The sequence below is a fragment of the Muscardinus avellanarius genome (assembly GCF_963383645.1).
Source record: "Muscardinus avellanarius genome assembly, chromosome: 1".
NCBI classification, from domain to species: Eukaryota; Metazoa; Chordata; class Mammalia; order Rodentia; family Gliridae; genus Muscardinus; species Muscardinus avellanarius.
Window position 1 is genome coordinate 30,622,552 of NC_137786.1, and position 19,893 is coordinate 30,642,444.

The 19,893-nt window shown below is 40.4% G+C and overlaps 1 protein-coding gene across 1 annotated transcript in view; it reads right to left on the minus strand.

Annotated features, from left to right (window-relative positions):
- The window catches only part of AGXT2 (alanine--glyoxylate aminotransferase 2), a gene marked incomplete at both ends in the record, with an annotated part of 41,029 nt that extends 22,089 nt beyond the window's left edge, over window positions 1–18,940 (minus strand). The window contains 7 exons of the mRNA XM_080705670.1: window positions 774–867; window positions 1,488–1,581; window positions 3,637–3,731; window positions 4,990–5,113; window positions 8,154–8,338; window positions 9,290–9,378; window positions 18,853–18,940. Of these exons, the coding sequence (XP_080561796.1) occupies window positions 774–867; window positions 1,488–1,581; window positions 3,637–3,731; window positions 4,990–5,113; window positions 8,154–8,338; window positions 9,290–9,378; window positions 18,853–18,940 (769 nt within the window). The remainder of the gene's footprint in view (window positions 1–773; window positions 868–1,487; window positions 1,582–3,636; window positions 3,732–4,989; window positions 5,114–8,153; window positions 8,339–9,289; window positions 9,379–18,852) is intronic.
- Window positions 18,941–19,893: the final 953 nt, after the last annotated feature.

Genomic DNA, 19,893 nt, shown 5'->3' on the forward strand with positions numbered 1-19,893 from the left:
TAATGCCTTGAAGGCTTTTGCAAGAGATGTCAGCAGCCTCCAGTCATGGCCATGTGCTTTGACAGATGCTCTCACTTTGGTTGGCATTCCCAGTCCCTGGAGAATTTCTAGACTGGAGTTTTGAGATTAGCCAATGTGTTTTCTTCCCTCTTCCCTTCTCCCATTGGGAATTGGTAAATCATCCCACCTGCCTTGTTTGCTTTTAAAATTGTTACCAGTGTAGCCAGGCGTGGTGGCGCATGCTTGTAATCCCCCCCACTTGTGAGGCTGAGACAGGAGGATCACATAGGTTCGAAGCCAGCCTCAGCTACTTAGTGAGGCTCTCAGCAACTTAGTGAGACCCTGTTTCCAAATAAAGTATAAAAATATAGGTCTGGGAGTATAGCCCAGAGGTAGAAAGCCTCTGGGTTTCACCCCCAGTACCACAAAAAAAAAAAAAGAAAAAAATGTTACCAGTGTGACACATGCATAGAGCTCCTTTACTTAAGAGCCGATGATAGTTTGCTTTTTAATATATCTCTGATAGCATGAGCTACTTTTCCTACATGGCCAGATGGGCCTGCTGATAGTAAAGCAGTGATAGGCAGGAGAAGCAGTGATTCAAGGAAGCATCATGTAGTACCTTCCACTTTTGTTTCCTTTGTTTTATTTTTCTCCTTTCCTGTTCCCATTCTTCCAAATCTGAGGGCTCACTCAGGAATGGTTCTGCCTCCCCCAGGTTCCTCATCTCTCTGGACCCCCCACTCTGTCCCTCCCTCCCTGCCCAATTAGACCTGGTTCACAGCTGCATTTCCTAGTTGTTTGCACTGGGGAATCTCGACAGTGGCTTCCTCCCCAAAGTCCACGGAAAACATCAGGGCACATTGTCTGTAAAGGACAAAAGAAGAATTTTGGCAAAACAAAACCACAAGACAGCCAGTCTGGAGGAGCATATGGTAGCAATCAAAGCAAGAGGGCTTCTTAATTTGATACGGAGATTCCTTCCTCCCTTAGGATGAAAATCCAATATTCTGCTTTGAAGAGACACCTTTTTTTTTTTTTCTTAGAAATTACTTATGTGGGCACTCTACAAAGAAGATTGATTTTATGTTAGTCTAGAATCAACTTTCTCAAGGGTTTGGAGGATGAGGGCATCTGAAAGAATAAGGATAATTAAGTATCTGATTGTGATGCTGAAAAGATGGGTACAGCATGTGAGAAGATTAGGACAGTGAGGACTCCATAGAAATGTTGTGCTCAAGGTTCTCGGAGCCCTGGGTTTACTTGATTGCACGTACAAGCACAATAAAATTGAAAACTCCATGATTAATTATTACTCAGACTCTCAAGGCCATTCTAAGAAACATTTTCCCCAAATGGTCTTCAGTTCAATTAAGTCAAATTGAGCCTCTGATTAATGATAGGTTTTATATTAGCATCTAATCCTAATCTCAGGAAAATTTGACCCTGGGTCTTTAGAGAAACAAGACAAAAAGCTCAGAACTCACAGATTGACAACCCATCCCACTGGGGAGTTCTGTCCTGGAATTCACTATGTTTGTCAAGCCAAGGGTATAAGGACTGCATCCATGGTAGGCTCCTCTGCAGAGAAAAATGAGGGGAGGTTGAGGTCAAGGTCACTTCTCTTATCATTGGTCTAAATAGAACAAAAGAAAAAAAATCTATGAAGGCAACAGAGATGAAGTAGAAAGATAGGAACATTTAGTTCTGATGACTCCTAGGAACTCTCTCAAGCCCATATCAAGAAAATGTATTTTTTTAATCTTTTCAACTGGTATCAAAGATTTGAAATTATGGAAAGCATTTTGGGGATCATTTGGCCAAGAATCCTGACTCTAGGACCTGATTCTGTTAACTCAAAAGGAGCGAGACACATTTCTATCAGCGTACTGGAAACTTTATGTTCAGTGAGTGATAGATAGTCTTTAACACAGTCACCGTGGTGAGACAAATATTACTTCCTGTGGTATAGCTGTTGCTCTATACCTTTGGGGAATCCTCTTTAAGAGTGTTATAAATCACCTAAGTTGGAAGATAAGAAACACAAATTTTGTTTCTGTTGAACCAGTTACAGTCATAATGAGTATAAGTCAGCCTGACGAATCTTGGTAGTTTCCCAAATCAAACCCTTCCATGAACATTTAAGACTACTGGAGAGAATAGTAACAGATCTTGAAAGAGGAGACACAGCGTGTGTTAAACACTTGTACTGCTATTGTTTCTTCAAATGCTCAGTACTTCTCTGGACATAGATATTTGTGTTATTTTGGTAAAATAGTAATTAAAGTTCTTTAGTAAATTATTTCTTTGATACCAACTGTTTGTTATGCTTGTGATAACAACCTGTGAACTTTTATAAAATATGTAATATATTTGATAAGGATGATATAAAATCTTTGAATTTTGACAGAAATTATAGCCAGACAGATTAAAAAATGGTACTATTTTTTCATTCTATAAACTTTTAATATAAGTAACTCCTATCTTTCTTTTTTTTCAGTACTGGGGATGGAACCAAGGGGCATTCTACCTCTCAGCTACACCTCCAGCCTTATTTTTTTTAATTTTTTAATTTGAAACAGGGTCTCACTGAGTTGCAGAGGACCTCACTAAGTAGCTGAGGCTGTCTGTGAACCATGATCCTTTGTCTCAGCCTCCCAAATGCTGGGATTACAAGCGTGCACCACCATGCCCAGCTCTATCTTTCATATAAGCCTTATAAGAGTCCATTTAAATGAGATAAGAGAAAAATTATGAATAAAATTAATTTATTATTATTATTATTATTATTATTATTATTATTATTTGTTATGTGGCACTGAGAATTGAAACTGAGGGCATTAAACCTCCAAGCTACACCCCTAGTCCTATTATTTTTATTTTTATTTTTTGAGACAGGATCTTGCTAGGTTGATGAAAGGCTCACTACTTGCTGAGGTTGTCCTTGAACCTACAATCCTCCTGTCTCAGCCTCCCAAGTACTGGGATTGCAGGACTGTGCCACCACATGCAGCTGTTTTTTAAAAATTATTTTTAATATTAGGATAGTCACTGAGGGCTTTTTTAAAAATATATTTTTTTGCTTTTTTAAAAATACTTTTTTGCCGGGCATGGTAGCGCACGCTTGTAATCCCCACGGTTGGGAGGCGGAGACAGGAGGATCGCGCAGGTTTGAAGCCAGCCGTGTGCTGGCTTAGGAGATCCTGTTTCCAAATAAAAATGTAAAAATAGGTCTGGGAGTGTAGCCCAGAGGTAGAAGGGCTTCCAGGAACCCCAGTACCACCAAAAATAAATAAATAAATAAATAAATAAATAAATAAATACATAAAAAAATAAAAATACTTTTTTGTGCATTATAGTCTCACATAATAATGTAGTTCACAGTGATCATGACATACGCGCCACAGCACTTGGTTGGCTTTCACCTGGGTTCCCTCCCCACGTCATTGAGGGTTTCTGAGGCCAATGAGGTTATCTAGTTGTCACATTCACTCGACTAATTCTGCCCCATAACTTAAAATTGAAAAGATATCCCTGGGAAAAGTCCTCTTCATTTCCATGCAGTAATGTGAAGATGCACATACAGTACGGGCTAAGTCATTATCACTAAAGTTGCATATTCCAAATTATAGTTACCTGAAAGAAATGATGTCTGTGTTATTTGAGTGTGCTCTGGCCATCAGCATGGCCAGGTCATTGGCTTCTGAGCCACTGTTCACCAAGAAAATGACCTGGAGGGGAAAGGAAGACACATACCTCATGCTTTAGCTTCTTAAGTCATTCAAATTTGCTGAGGACTGTGTATCCCAGCCTCTGGTTATTAAGGAGAGTTACCTTCAGACCAGCTTGTGTTACCTAGCAGTCCTATCACTTAACTATTGATATCAAGCCCAAAGCCCTTCATTGAGCAGCTTATAAGTGCTAGAAATAAAAAAAAATGGCTATATGGTTATCTCAGTCTTAAGATATTCTGGATATTTGTTGGCTATATTTATGATCAACAAAATGCTAAGATGGGTGGGGAGACTTGCTGAGACACAGTGATTAGTGACTGGGTGTATCTGAGGATGGGACCTTTGGCTCTTGAGCCTAACCCATCCTACCTGATTTATAAGGCTAGGAACGAGGCAGGACCCCTGACTCTGCAACCCAGGGGTTGTCCAAGCTGTCTGTGCTGTCTGTGTGAATGTTGCAAATACAAATGAACAAACAAAAAGTGCTTCTCATCCTGGACAAAAGAATGAGGGAAACTGCAGGGAACTGGGTCCTCCAGACAGGGGGCTAGGAGGTCTGTGCTCCGGACTTTGTAGACTACCCTTCTTCTAATCTTCCATGAATATCTGGGCCTGAACATAAGTTGCAGCTATCCCAAGTCTCTTTGTCTATTCTATATTATAGAGCAGTAAATTCAGTATCTAGACAAAAAGCAAAATAATAGATAAGAGCAGGTACTGGGCACTGTTCTGGGCCCTCATCTGTATTGATTCATTTAATGCCTAACTGAATTTTGGCCAACATGTTTGCCTCTCAAGTCACTTTAAAAACTCAGTCATTTCAGATAAAGAAAACCATCGTATTTGGCAAAAATATGTAAGTGCATTTTAGACCGATATTTATAAAAAATGACTCGACTCCTTGCAAAAGAAAAAGTGCAAAATAACTTGCAAAAGGGTTGCAGTTCAAAGAGGTGGGTGAAAACCTTCAAAGGACATAGGCGAGAACATCAGGAAGAATCAGCTTCTGGGAAGTGCTTTCTGCAAAGTCATGCTAAAGGGAGAGGCCAAGGCTTGGTCTGAGGCTCAGTGAGAATGCACGTGCATGCTGCTGTCTTATTTCACAGCAATTCGTAAAGTCTTCTGTTTGATTGCTTTCAGATCTGGGTCAGTCTCAAACCATAACAGATGTTTAATACACAGACCAAATTTCCAGCTTCCTTGGGCATCCTTTGGGATGCCAAGACTCCTATCCCTTTGAACTGGAGAACCGTACCTTGAGAGGCTCGGGGAAAAGTGCCGAAAGCATCTCTGCATACTCGTGAATTGGAGGGTGGAAGAAGATAGAACCCGTGTGCCACAGACGGTCAAGCTGCTTCTGTGCTGCTGCATTTACCTTCCTGGATACACAGAGAGCAGCGTCATTGCTAGCAGGAGTGTCCTTCCAACACTTGAGTCACTGAGCCCACATACCAGGCTACTTCTGTGTCAAGAGGAAGGTTAGTACACACATGAGAAACAACTTCTCTAACCACTAGAGATGTGGGGCAATGGGATGGGCTGCCTCAACAGGTGATGTCTTCTAGACAAATGTTCAGACAGAGACTATATGATTGCCAGAAAAGAAATTCCTACTCTAACTGGAGGGAGTTTGGGCATAGAATTTCTTCGAACCACATTTTCTTATTAACCATCCTTTGAACAGTCTGGAAAATAGAGATAACTTAGAAGTAAGCCTAGGTATTCTACCATTTTAGTTTTCTAAAGAACTGTAGGTCTTGCTGAGCATGGTAAATCTAGCCGAGTACCTGTAATCCCAGTACTTGTGAGGCTGAGATAGGAGGATTGCAGGTTCGAAGCCAGCCTCAGCAACTTAGTAAGGCTCTCAGAAATTAGTGAGACTGTTTTTTTTAATAAAAATCACACACACACACACACACACACACACATGTGCATGTGCACATGCACAATTCATCAAGCATATATATGCAAGATCAACAGATTTTCCTTTAAAGGGAATTCTAATACCTGGGTCTGAGCAGTGGTCAGTGTTGATGAGTATTTTGGAACAATAAAACCACATTCTTTGAAGGAGCAGAGCAACCTTACAGAATCAGAAGGTTTATTGCGAGGGACAGTAGGGCTAGATAGATATGTAGGGCCTGACCAGGAAAGCCATAGAAAGGCAGGTCAAGGTGTTTCAACTTGATCTAAAAGACAGCAATTGCTAAGGTATGTTTCATATGAATCCTGTCTGTTATTACTATCTGTCACACATACACACATGTGCCAAGTGGTTCAATAAATTTGAGAAATGCCAGATTAAATAGATTTTGTACGCAGGAGACTTAGTACCCGTAATGGGCTAATGTACACTGTTCTTTTCTAGGAGGAAGATAGAATTTAAAGTGTTTCCTACACTTATTTTCTCATGGGACGCTTTTCCACAGTGACCCCTGTGATTGGTGTTCTATGAATCTCACATTAGAAAATTGTGGTGTGTAAACTCTTAAAAAGAAGAGAAACTTAGAAGCAGCATTGCTTAGAAAAATAAATCTAAGAGCCACATGAAGTGTAGCATGAAGGGCAGATTACTGGTGATGTGGGGGCTAGTTAGGTGAGCAAGGTGGCCCACAGGGAGAGAAAGAGCTCCTGGAACACTGTGCAAATGGGAATCAGTGGGAGAGGGGCCAAAAGGAGAGACATTTAAGAGAAAGGGAAACTGGTCTATATAGCACCAGGTTGGCTGTAGGGAGAGTCAAAGATGACTTCAACATCCTTGCCTTTAATGCTAGGCAAATCACAGGAACAGTTGAGAAATACAGCCATTGTCTAGCTCCCAGCTATCTTTCCAGGACAGGTAGTTCATATATGCTCCTTGAGTAAATGAATACATGAATAGAAACAGTTTTGTGGAGATGATGGATTAAGTCTTAGAAATATTGAATTTGAACTGCTGGTGGAATGCCATGGTTTGGGAGGTATCCTAGATGGCAGTGGAAAATTTGGGGCATCTTGACATCTGCTCAGGGTTCATTAAACTTTTAATGTAGTTTAGAGAGGACCAGGGCTGAAGATGTAGTTAGGCCAGGCAGTAGAAAATATAGTAACTAGATAAGCAGGGGTAGAAAAATGAGGTGAGGTCAATTCTATGTTGGAAAATAATAAGGGAGGAGGAGGAGAGTAAAGAGAGAAGAGCAGAGAACTAAGAAAAGAGACTGGGTCACTTGCATTGGGGTCAAATGGTGATTAGAAGTCTAGAGGTTGTGAGAGTAGCGGGCTAGCAGAGACAATGTCAACACTATTGGAAGGATTCAACCACAGTGTTTAAGATTGTTCTCTATTTCATTTTTTCTATGTTTGCACTGCCTTAAATTGTATCTGCAATTTATTTTGGATGCTCCTCGGGGCCTTGTATGAGTGGCTCCTGGAGAGGAAAGGGGAAAAATAGCATGGAGAAGGCGAGGGCCGGGCTGGGTGGCTTGGCCCACTCCTCACCGGCTGGGGACACCCTTGGGCTGCTGCTGTGATGGGAAGTCCTCAACCTATTCAACTTATGTTAGACTTGCTGCTTCTTTTCTTCCCACTTCATGTTAGTTTTAGAGCAAGAGAGAACAGGTATTGAGATGAAGTGGTGGCTGAGAAACCAAAAGTGCCACCAGAGAACCTGCTGCAGGGAGTGTGTGTGTGGGGTTTGTGACCAAGGCTTCAGAAGGTCTCAAGACTTACTTGTCCATACACTTCTAAGTAAGTTCCAGCAAGGACTACTTTTGTCTCATATTGCTCTTCCTTTCCTTAACCATCACTCGGAAACCATGAAAATAGATCCCCAGGCTAGAGGTCAGTTCCCATCTCTCACTGTCCCTAATCCCACAATTCTGTCTCCATGCTTCTCTAAGAGCCTTTTCCCTTCCTTGCCATCCTTTCTGCAGGGCACCTCTCTGTTTGGAAAGTGTTAACCAGCAAAAAACACATGTGGAAACCCTCCATTTGTATGGAGCAGGCCATACTGCATGGGTAAAGAGAATGACAAAAGTTTGCAATGTCAAAAATTTTAACCCAAGAAAGCATGTGGGAGAAGGTCAGCTACACACACACAACACACACACACACACACACACACACACACACACACACACATATATTTGGTTCTGAGGATTGAACCCAGGGGCATTCTTCCTCCAAGCTATACCCCCAGCCCTATTTTTCATTCATTATATTGAAACAGGGTCTCACTAAGTTGCGGAGGGCTTCACTAAGTAGCTGAGGCTGGCTGTGATCCTCCCGTCTCAGCCTCCCAAGTGAGGATCACAAGTGTGTGCCACCACGCTTGTCTGAAATAGATATTTTTTAAACCAGGATGAATGAATGAAAGGTTCTAAGTTACTACATGATTGTTTCCTTCTGAAGTGAAAACCTCTGGCTTCCCAGGCTACTCACGGGTGGCAGTGGCCAACGCTGACAGTGGCAATCCCAGAAAAGAAATCCAAGTATCTGTTTCCCTCATAATCAAAGAGCCACTCCATGTGCCCCTGGTGGAGCAGCAAGGGCTTCTGGAAATACGTTATTGCAATCGAAGGAAGATGGTGCTTGTGGATTTCCAGGGCACGGCTGTAGGGAAGAGACTGTGGATGAACAGGATTAGAACCTCTCTCTTACTTTTGTCCACATTCTTATTAGATCATCAACAGGTTCATGTGCCAGCACCTCATCTCCAGTGAACAGGACATGGCACTCTGCTCCATAGAGCCCCAACTGTGTATTTACCCAGTATCCTTCTAGCAAGAAACAAAAACTTTCTTTTAAGTAGGTGAAATTATTATTTATAGTCTTTTGATCCCATTCTAGAGCCAAGTGGAAGAGAGGGGACTGAAATTTCTACTTCTCAATAGAAAGTCTTGGCTTTTTAAGTTGATTTTAGCTATAAAAAGTAAGGACTTTGGAAGTAATGTCTGAATGTCTGTAGCTTTTCATTGCTGTGGCTTTCCTTTTGAAAATAAGAAGTAAATGAAATGCTGGAAAGGTTAATGTTTTAATTATAAAACCTTTCTCCATTGTCTCGCTCTTTTTTGAACTATGAGTATTATGTAAAGAGTTTCTCTCTCTCTCTCTCTCTCTCTCTCTCTCTCTCTCTCTCTCTCTCTCTCTCTCTGAAATAGAGAGAGGCAGTCTGACAACAAAAAAATAATTTTATAACTTTGGGTGAAGGAGTCAAGGAAGTCAAATCATGAATTTCCAGGCGAGTTTGTCAAATAGAAACAACAGTTTTTAAAGCAGATGTGCACCATCACGTTGTGATGTGTGTATCCTCACAACACATGCGCTGTGGTGTGGTGTGTAGTGTATGGCCTCTTGTACTATCTATCCCTCTCTGTCTCTCCCACATGCACATCAATTAATCACTGGTGGTAAATGGTACAGAGCATCTGATGTTCCCAGTGACTTAAACAATAGAATACCTGGACTGGGACTGCTTAGTGGCGAGCAGGGCCATTTGTGGGGCCTTCTTGAGGGAGTAACTAGAACTAGTTGAGACTCCCCACTTCTCTACGTTTTGTGGAAGTGCTAAGTCTTACCTGGTATTTTTCAGGTGAGAAGTCACATGGCGGCATCCTGGGTTTTGTGTGAAGACCAAGCGTGGTTAGAGATGTCCAGGAAGCAGCAGCTGAGAGTGAAGGAAGTTAGGGACCTGAGCAAAACCTGATAATCAACCTGCATCAAGTCCCTCAGGCAAGTTTCTTAGTTTCAAAAACATCGTTCAAATCAAAGTTTACTTTAGATTTAAAAACTAAGACATCTCAATAATAAATTTTCTGAAGGAAAAAGTAAATATATTTCCTCTTGAATCTCGTTCAGGAAAGCACAAGGGGATACTGAGCAATGTCATGGTTTACCTGATTGTCTTTCTCAATAAACATGCAATTTATGGCTTCTGACTATTTTTCCAGGAAATGAGGAGAATAGGTGCCAGACAATGTTGTGTTAATAGATTCCTGCAAATAGATCTGGAAGACAAAACCTCCTAAACAAAAGGCTGTCAGGCAGCCTGTCAGGACTGTGGCAAAAAAGAAAGAGCCAGAGGAAGCAGTAAATATTTGGAGCGAGGAGAGACCTTAGATTTTATTTTCTTTTAGGGAGGGGATCAATGTTCATTTTTCTAAGGTGATAAAAATTTGTTTAAAATCCCTAACCTAGTCGGATGAAGAACAAGAATGTGATTCCAGGTCTCCGACTCCCAGCCTGGCACTCTTTTTCGTTTCTTGGCCACTGTCACCAGCACAGACTTTAACGTCTCTGTAGCAGTGAGATGGGAAAACGGAATCAGAGAATATCAGAGCTGAAAGAGGTGTCTTCTAAGTACTCTCGGAAAAGAATGCTCCAAAGTTTGAAGATTCAAGGGCAATATCAAGATATTTTCACAAGGGGAAAGAGCCGCGGAAGTCATGCCTCTTATTCGGCATGAAGGTTTGTGCCTGAATGAAATGTTCTGTGTGACTATCAAGTCACAGTCCTGAGAAACACAATGCACAATTGTGTTTCTAAATGAAACTGGAAAGTAACACCTCCGTATGCATTTTCTTTCCAAGAGATTCCACTCACTTTTCTGCTCTAAATAATCACTAATACCATTAATTTGCTTTTACTTTAAAAGCCAGTGGCTTTTGGCTATGCGTGCATAGAAATCACCAAAAAAAAAAAAAAAATAGCTGAAGTTTTCTCAGAATCTCACCTTTTGAAAAGCTTTGCCCAGTGCTTCTCTGCATTAGTTACTCTTTTGATACAGGAAACTTTTTTTTTTGAGTGTTTCTGAGAATTCAAAATCCCTTTACTCCATCAGTCTCACTCCTATTTGTAAAATCAAAGCTGCCCACAAAGGAGGCTGCACACTCTCCTGAGTCCAAGGTTGTAGAAACGACAAGAGCAGGCTGGAGAGGGTAGGGTGACGGAGAGAAACACCTGATGCAAAGCAGGGATTTTAAACAGACAAAGAGTGTCCGTTCATTCACACACCAAAGGAGTAAGAATATGACGTGGAAGTGAAGGCTGCGAATGAAACATAAACTATGCCTGAAGAAAGGAAAGAAAGGATGGAAGACAGAGAGGAGGGGCGAAGAGACAGGGAGAAAACAAGCACGTAGGAAAGATCATTAGTTAATAAGTAAAGCAAATCTCTATGATACCTGAAAAACTACTACCCTGCTCAATAAACACAAACTCAAAAGTGACAGTAATTAATGATAATTAATGGATGAAAAAAGTAAAAATGTTTTGGTTCATATTATTTTCCAAAAATATAAAATCTAAATAGCTAGATAATTGTATGCATTCTTTATTCAAAAAAGCCTGTGTTTTGAGGATGACGTAAGCACTGAGGGTTAATAGTTTATCTTGAATTCTTGGAAATTGCACATGTGCATACATGCACTTGTACATGTATGTGTGTCCATATGGAATGGGGCTGGGTGGGGGAAGGGGTAACCGAGATTTGGTTTAATTAAACTGAACTACAGTTTAATTACAGTTCAGTTTTCCCTCTTTTTCCCCCTCCCTTAATTCTTTCTCTCCTTTATTGGCACTGGGAATTAAGCCTAGTGGCATTCTACTTCTGAGCTACATCTCCAGCTCTTTTTATTTGTATTTTGAAATAAGGTGTTGCTAAGTTGCTGAGGGCCTTGCCAAGTTCTTGAAGCTGACTTCAAACCTGCAATCCTCCTGTCTCAGCCTCCCAAGTATTGGGATTACAGGCGTGTGCAACCACGCCCGGCTCCAGGCCTATTCCTGAATAGGTATTTTTACATTCCTTTTTTTATTTTTTAACTTATCTGTTATTGCCTTTTTAGATTAAACACAGATGACAGTTATGGATTTTTTATTCAATTTACCAATTTTCACTTCAGTTCACATGGACAACTTAAAACATTAAAATGAAATTTAATTCAGACAATAATACCACTCTCCTGTGATAAATGTCATCTGGGTAACTGGATTTAATTTACTAGCTGCTTATTCTCAGAGTTCCACAAGAGACAAATCACTTTAACGTCCCAAAAATCATATCAAGAAGAAAAAAATTCTGTTGAGCAAGGTAAGTGTGAAAAATCAACCCCTGTGGGATTTTGGAGAGTCTCGAGAAATTTTCTTTATAACGATACAGACTTATTTATTTTTTATTTTTATTTTTTTATTAGTACATTGTAGTCATACATCTTAATGGAGTACAAGATGGTAGAAGCATACATGTACACATCACCCACTTAGCCCTTCCCCATTTCTCACCCCATTCCCTCCCCCTCCCTCCTTATGTTTGACTTTGATATGTTTGTGAATGTACATCACGCACATTAGGAACTTTCCCTCTTCCCCCTCCCCTCCCCCTCAGGTCGCCTATGTGGGATTGCATTAAACTAAAGAGCTTCTGTACAGCAAAGGAAACTATCAAGAACCTACTATAGGTGAGCAAATAAGGCGAATTCATACATGATAAAAATAAGAATGTTTTGGTTTACATTATTTTCCAAAATATATAAAATCTAAATGTCTAGATAATTGCATGCATTTTTTATTCAAAGAAGCCTGTGTTTTAAGCATTGAGGGTTAATAAAGTTTATCTTGGATTCTTGGAAAGTGTACATGTGCATACTCTAATACATTGTTGGAGGGATTTTAAATTAGTGCAACCACTTTGAAAAACAGTATGGAAGATCCTCAGAAGAATGAGAATTAACTTACTATAAGATCCAGCAATACATTTCTGCCTGTCTACTCAAAGGGATGGAAACCAAACTACCAAACAGATGCGTGCATATCTATGTTCATAGCTGCTCAATTTACAATTGCCAAACTATGGAACCAGCCAAGATGTTCATCAAAAGATAAATGGATTACAAAACTATGGGATATGTACACAATGGAATTTTACTCAGCCATAAAGAACTAAATTATGTTGTTTACAGGGAAATGGAGGGAACTGGAGAACATTATGTTAAGTGAGATTAGTTAGTCTCAAAAAATAAGGAATCAGATGCTCTCCCTAATATGTAAAAACTAGGGAGAAAATGGGTCATAGGAGAAACTCCAGACAAAGAAGGAGATACTATAGATGAGCAAATATGACATTTTTTTTAAACATCTACAACTAGTTTCAACTGAGAGGGACAATTTACCAAGAGCTTCCTAAAAAGGTTAAATACACAATGCACACAGTGTGATTTATTTATTTATTTGTTTAATTTTACAGTGTGATTTATTAAAATGCAAATCTCATCTATTTTTGTGGTACTGGTGATTGATCCTCCAGGCCTATTTTATTTTATTTTTATTTGGAAATAGGGTCTCACTAGGTTGCTGAAAGCCTTGTTAAATTGTTGAGGCTGGCTCTGAACCTAGAATCGTCCTGTCTTAGCCACCCAAGTACTAAGATTAAATCTATGCTTCACTATGCCCTGCTAATTTTATCTTATTTTGGCAAAACATTTTATGTAATTAAAAAGTAACTTGTCACTATCTTTTTTTGTTTTGGTATTGGGGATCAATCCTAGGGGCATTTTTACCTCCAAGCTAAACCTTTAGTCCCCCCCCCCCACCTTTTTTTTAAATCTTGAGACAGGACCTCACTAAGTCCTGAAGGTCTTGCTAAGTTGTTGACCTGACCTCAAACCTGTGATCCTCTTGTCTCAGCCTCCCAAGTACAAGAATTATAGGCCATGCCTCACATTTGACATCTGCTTTGATACTTTGGATAGCCAATGAGTTATAAAAGAAAGATTTCACCCTGCATCCGTCTTGTAGTTGCAGCAGTGACATTACCTCCGAGGCACTGGGTGTCTTGAGAGGCCTTCACATCTTAATATCCTCATCTCCCTTGGAGGCCTGTTAAGCTGTGATGGGGTCCAGAGGTGTGAGGGACAGTGGCTGGTTAGAAGAGACATTTTCCCTTGAGTTCTTCCCTGCACTGGACCCTCCGGTCTCGGGCTGGAGGGCAGATTCTTTCCCTTTATAAACTGTCCCCCAGTTGTAGAGGACACTGGTTGTGGCTGCCTGTGTCATCCAACTCCTGATAAGATCAGTGACACCCCTCTTTCTCTGTTCCATTTTGTGTGCTCCCAACAAAAGAATAATTAATACCAGGCGTCTGCCTTCCACCAGTGACACCATCATGGTGATGTTTCTTCCAGAAATCGCAGCATGCCTGCCTGGCCTTCCTCAAGACCTCCTTTTGTGCCCAATCCTCCCTCCTCCTGCGAGCTGTTTCAGCCTCACTCTCTTCCTCCCTCCACTCCTTCATACCCTTTCAACACATGTCTTTTGGTTGAAGTCAAACAGGGACAGATGATACCCTTTACATGCAAGAGATCTGTCTGATTCTGAGGCTGTCCCTTTTTCTGCTGTTTGGAGTGGAGCTTTTTTGAGATCAGCCATGATGTTAGCAGGAGGCCTTTTATTTTTTTGGCTTCATTTTTTTTTTTGGTTATAAGCACCTCTATTTATTTATTTATTTATTTATTTATTTGGTTTTAGTTTCTTTAAATGGTTTCTCTTTCATTATGGACGGAAGTTATCAGGTATACATATTTTTCTACAGTTTTAAGGATATCTGTTCTTAAATTTCTGTATGGAAATGCTTAAATAAAGTAAACAGCTTAAATCTCAGAAAATACATATGCAAAACACATCTCTTGCTATAGCAAACCTGCATAAATTTCAGGGCTCTACTTTCTGGTTTAGTAACCATGAAGTTGGGGCTTAGAATCCTTATTTTCTTTTCTTTTTCTTTTTCTTTTTTTTGGTGGTACTGGGGTTCCTGGAAGCCCTTCTACCTCCGGGATACACTCCCACGGGCTACACTCCCAGACCTATTTTTTAACTTTTTTATTTGGAAACAGGGTCTCTTAAGCCAGCATGGCTGGCTCCGAACCAGCGCGATCCTCCTGTCTCCGCCTCCCAAGCGTGGGGATTACAAGCGTGAGCCACCTTATTTTCAGAATCCTTATTTTCAACAATTATTACCAAATTACTTTAAAACTGGAGATCTAGGAATTAAGTTTTAGAAACTACTTTAAAAACAATGTCAGTTTGTGGAATGCAGATGTATATCTTCAAGTAATATTAACAAAGAGATCACGTGTATACATATGAATGTACCATTGTCAATCTGTACACTTGGAATTGGGAGAGAGGGAAATGGGGAGGCGGGGGGCACTGAGTACTCTGTGCATGTATGCCACTGTCAACATGTTCTACAATATTTTTTTTATTTTTATGTGGATCATCTTAGAAATGGCATACATTTAGACTGTGCTTGGTGCCCTCCCCCCTTCCCCTGCCCTCCTCTCAACAATGAGTGTCCAGGTTGACCATGGTACATTCACATTTATACACATATTTGAATGTAGCTCCTCCAGTTAATCAACCTCAGCCTTCTTCCTCTCCTACTCTTCGTTTCTAGCTTTGCTGAGGTTTCCCCTCCATTATCTGATATTCCTAATGCTCCCTAGTTTGAGCATATTAGAGAAAACATATGTCCCTTCTTTTTCTGTGCTTGGCTGATCTCACTTAACATAACGTTTTCCAGGTCTTTCCATCTTCTTGGGAATGACATGATTTTGCTCTTTATAGTTGAGTAGAATTCCATTGTGTGTATTTCCCAAAATTTTGCAATTTATTCATCTGGGGGCATTGGTGGTTCAGTGGTAGAATTCTCACCTCCCATGGTCTACATTATGATTTGAGACTATTAACATACCAATAAAAGAAAAAAAAAAAAGAAAGAAAATGGAAAAACCATAAAAAAATAAAAGAGGAACAGAAGAAACCAGTCCAAATCCATTCTTTCTGGAGAAAACCTAAATGCAGTGAAGTGATCTAAATAGAGATATTGCAGATAAAAAATTACATGACCTTCTTGGGCACATTTTAAACTTTTTCTTAGAAAAGTCTTTGTGGGAGTGCTCTCAGTTGGAAATGGGACACTGTTTGCCATCCAGGGACTCCCCTGTGCACTTCTGTTTCGTGAGATAGGGCATATGTTAGGAAAATGGCACATTGGAGTCACTTCACATTTACCAAGAAAGGGTATACATTTTGCAACCTTAGCTAATTATAAACCAAATTATGGAATCAATTGAGGTGTCTATTGGCAAATGAATAAATAAATGTGGTATACACACACAATGAAATGTTATTCAGACATAAAAACAATGGAATCCTGTCATTTACAGCACAATGACTGGAATTGGAGAACATTATGTTAAATGAAATAAGCTAGACACAGAAAGGCAAATACGACATGTTATTTTTCATATGTGGAAGCTAAAAATTGATATAAAAGAAAAGTGCAGAATAATGATTACTACAGTATGGGGAGGTAGAGAGAAAGAATGGAAGGAGGCTGACTAAAGGGTACCAACATACGGTTAGATAGGAGTGAGTCCTAATGTTGTACAGCACAGTGGGATGACTACAGGTTATAATAAACTATTAAATGTGTTCTTAAGAACTAGGAAAAAGGAGTTCATAGGATCCAAACATAAAAAATGATAAGGAGATGGAAATGCTAGTAAGCATACATATATTGAATGTGCAATTCACTGTATCACATATTGCATTATTTGATTACTACAGATTGTATACATGTATTGAATGATAATCCAATGTATCACCATCGAATTACCATGAATATGTATGATTATTGTGTTAGCTAAAAACAAAATTATGGGACTAACATAAGTCTCCATCAACAGATGAGCAGGTTACAAAATTATGGGATATACACACAATAGAATTCTACTCAGCAATAAAGAAGAATATAATTATGTCATTTCCAGGGAAATAAATGGACCTGAAGAAAATTATGTCAAATAAGATTAGACAGTCACAGAAAGTTAAAGACCATATGCTTTCTCTCATATGCAGAAGCTAGGTAGTAACTGGGATACAAAGGGACTTTAGATACCAAGGGAGAAAACCCAATGGAGCCAGAGTGGTGGTGGTGGTGGTGCTGGTGGTGGAGGAGGAGGATGGCGGTAGAAGGAGGGAGAATTAACATAGAAGGCATTTCCATTGATGTTATGTACATATGTGAGAATGCCAATGCCAATCTCAATATCATGTGTGGGGAAGGGGAGGGAGAGGGCAGGGAGCTGGCAGTGGTGGTGGTGGTGGTGGAGCTCACCAAATGCTGTGTGCATGTATGTCACTATCACTCTGAAATACATTATTATGTGAGACTATAATGCACCAAAAAAAGTTTATAAATATAAAAAATAAAACTAATACCTCTCCCCCCAAAAGAAGTCTCTACATAGCAAGCCTCACTTATCATTTCTAAATCACCTGCTATCACCATCAGCCCAACTCTGAGGTTGGAGTAAAATAGTGGAAGAAGGGACCATTTTGAGAGCATTTTCTCTTGCTTTTTTTGGTGGTACTGGGGTTCCTGGAAGCCCTTCTACCTCCGGGCTACACTCCCAGACCTATTTTTACATTTTTTATTTGGAAACAGGGTCTCCTAAGCCAGCGCGCGCGGCTGGCTTCGAACCTGCGCGATTCTCCTGTCTCTGCCTCCCAAGCGCGGGGATTACAAGCGTGCGCCACCACGCCCGGCTTCTCTTGCTTTTTCAATTACTACTACCTTCAGTATAGTTTCCTTCTTACTGAGCATAAGATTCTGGGCATAATTTTAACTTTGTCTGAAAAAATAGAATTAATATTCTGGGAAAATATCATAACTAAGGGAAAGGAGAAACACTAACAGGATTGGATCAGAATGGGTAAAATGATGCATCATGGACTCTCCCTGCGTTTGGAGTCAGGAAGACCTGGCTTTAAAAATTTTTTTTATTAGTGCATGTAGTCATATATCTTAATGGAATACAAGATGGTAGAGGCATACATCCACACATCATTCATTTGCAGACCTGGCTTTTAATCTCGAGTTGTCAAATGTCTCTGCCTTTGGCCACATTTCTTAATTATTCTTTATGCTCTGTCTTCTTGTCTGTGGAACAAGACAATACTCACTAGCAACCTTGGTTGAAGATCAAAGGAAGTAAAGTGTGTAAAGCATCAGATATGTATTAAGTTTCACAAAACTGCAGTTGTCGGGTGTGAGTGGGCAAATAGAGATGGAAGGGGAGAGAAAAGGGAAAGGAGAAAATGAAGACAAAACTGATCACAACAGGGAGTGGAAAAAGTTCCTCGTTAGAGCCCATTGGGTACAAGGATCTACTATGAAACACAAACATAAAAGAAAGAGTTGCTTAAAGCAGTTGGCTAGGAGGTGAGGAGCTGGTAGGCCTATAAAAAAAATAAGACTCATGTGAAAATCTCCAGCACATAGAATAGAACTGAGGAGCCACACTGGGTGTGGTGGCTTACTCCTGTAATTCCAGTACTTGAGAGGCTATGACTTCAGGGAGGATGATTTCAGGTTTAAGATCAGACTTAGCAATTTAGTGAGACCCTGAGCAACCTAGCAAGACCCTGTTTTAAAATTAAAAAAAAAAAAAAAAAAGAAAAGGGCTGAGCGTGTAACTTGGTGGTAGAATTCCCCTGGGTTTAAAACAAAATTGAAATCAGGAAATCAGGAAATGCCAACATCTGGCTCCCCCAGGCTTCCTCACATTTCACGTTCCCTCTGTGGAGAGAAGAGAAACTTAGGAGAAAGGCAGTGCCTGGTGTCTCGGCTGGGATTGCTTGCCGGACTCTGTGCAAATCACTGTCCTTCTTTGCCTTGTCAGCCATCAGGGTGAAAGGGGTCCTACTTCTTAGAGGCAAGGTGGAAATTTATAAAGATACTTTATTTCTTTTAAAGTAGTCATCCTTGGGCATCTGTATATTGACTTTAGTACTTTCTTTTGAATTGCTTTCTATTATGACTGATATAGCATGCTGTTTTAATTTTGACATTAAGATTTTATTATCCGTGAATGAATTTCATTTAAGGATGAAGGGGCATTACAAAATATTGATTCTGAGAAGGGGGCTTGGATCAGATAAGATGAGAACCAGCTGTGGTGTTACATGCTCTAAAACCCCATCCGGGTCTAACGTTCCTAAATCCTAGGAAGCAGGCTCCAGAGACTAGCCTTGCCCTTTTGCTGATACTCTGCTCACCCCTGTTCCCGCAGTTTCCACTCACAGCTCAGGAAGAGACATGTCTTGGGGATCCTGGGAGAGGAGGTCTCCAGGCGCAAGGCTCTCAGCACTCGGCTCCAGGCTAGCATCATTTCTCCTAGGCAGGAAGCAAATTTTGGTGTAAGCAAGTCAGTGGGAGGATCAGTTCTGACTGCTCACTGACCAGCTGGACTTTGAGATTAAAGGGGGAGGAGGCTCTAGAAAGGGAAGCCAGGTCTGTTAACAGCCAATGGCCTTGGGACAGCTGCAGAGCCTGCCATTGTTTGATCAAGGGAGGGAGGGAGAGAGAGAGAGAGAGAGAGAGAGAGAGAGAGAGAGAGAGAGAGAGAGAGAGAAGAAAAAATTGTGTGTGTGTGTGTGTGTGTGTGTGTGTGTGTGTGTGTGTGTGTGTAGAGCATAATCCGGGGGAGAAAGGAGAAAGGGAGAGTGGATGGGAGGCAGCACACAATGCAAAGGTCACCTGGACTGGTTTTGTTAATCCTTATTTCTATTATCAGAGTCTCACCAGGGCAGACTGTGAGTCTCATCAGGGTAGACAGTAGAGCCTCCCTCTACTGGAGAGTGGTGATGGCTTTGGGAGAAGGATCAAGGAACATGTTTGAAGGGATCAGAGACCGAGCAACCAGGGATGTCAATACAAGAGCCAGAAGGAGAATTTCCACAATGTGAATGATTAAAGAAATTGGTTTGGAGGGTATTAGAGAAAAGAGGAGACATTTGAAGGGGAAGAAGCAGAGGGCACCAAGTAGGCATCCATGTAAAGCTTTGGGTATATTTGGATACTCTTAGTTACCTGGTTGAGGCAAAGGATGGAAAGCTGAGGAGTGAGTGTGCTTTATTTGTATGATATTTTTAATTTCCTAAATTCTTATTCATCAATCTTGTCACCTTTTAATTCCACTGTTCGTAAGCAATGATCTAGTGTGTTTCTCTCTTTTTGTTGGCCCAGATTCTTGTGAAATGAGTATTGTTTGGATTAAATATATTTTCAATTTATGTAAACATGTACAATATTCAATATTTGTCTTTTTGTCCCCACTCGGAG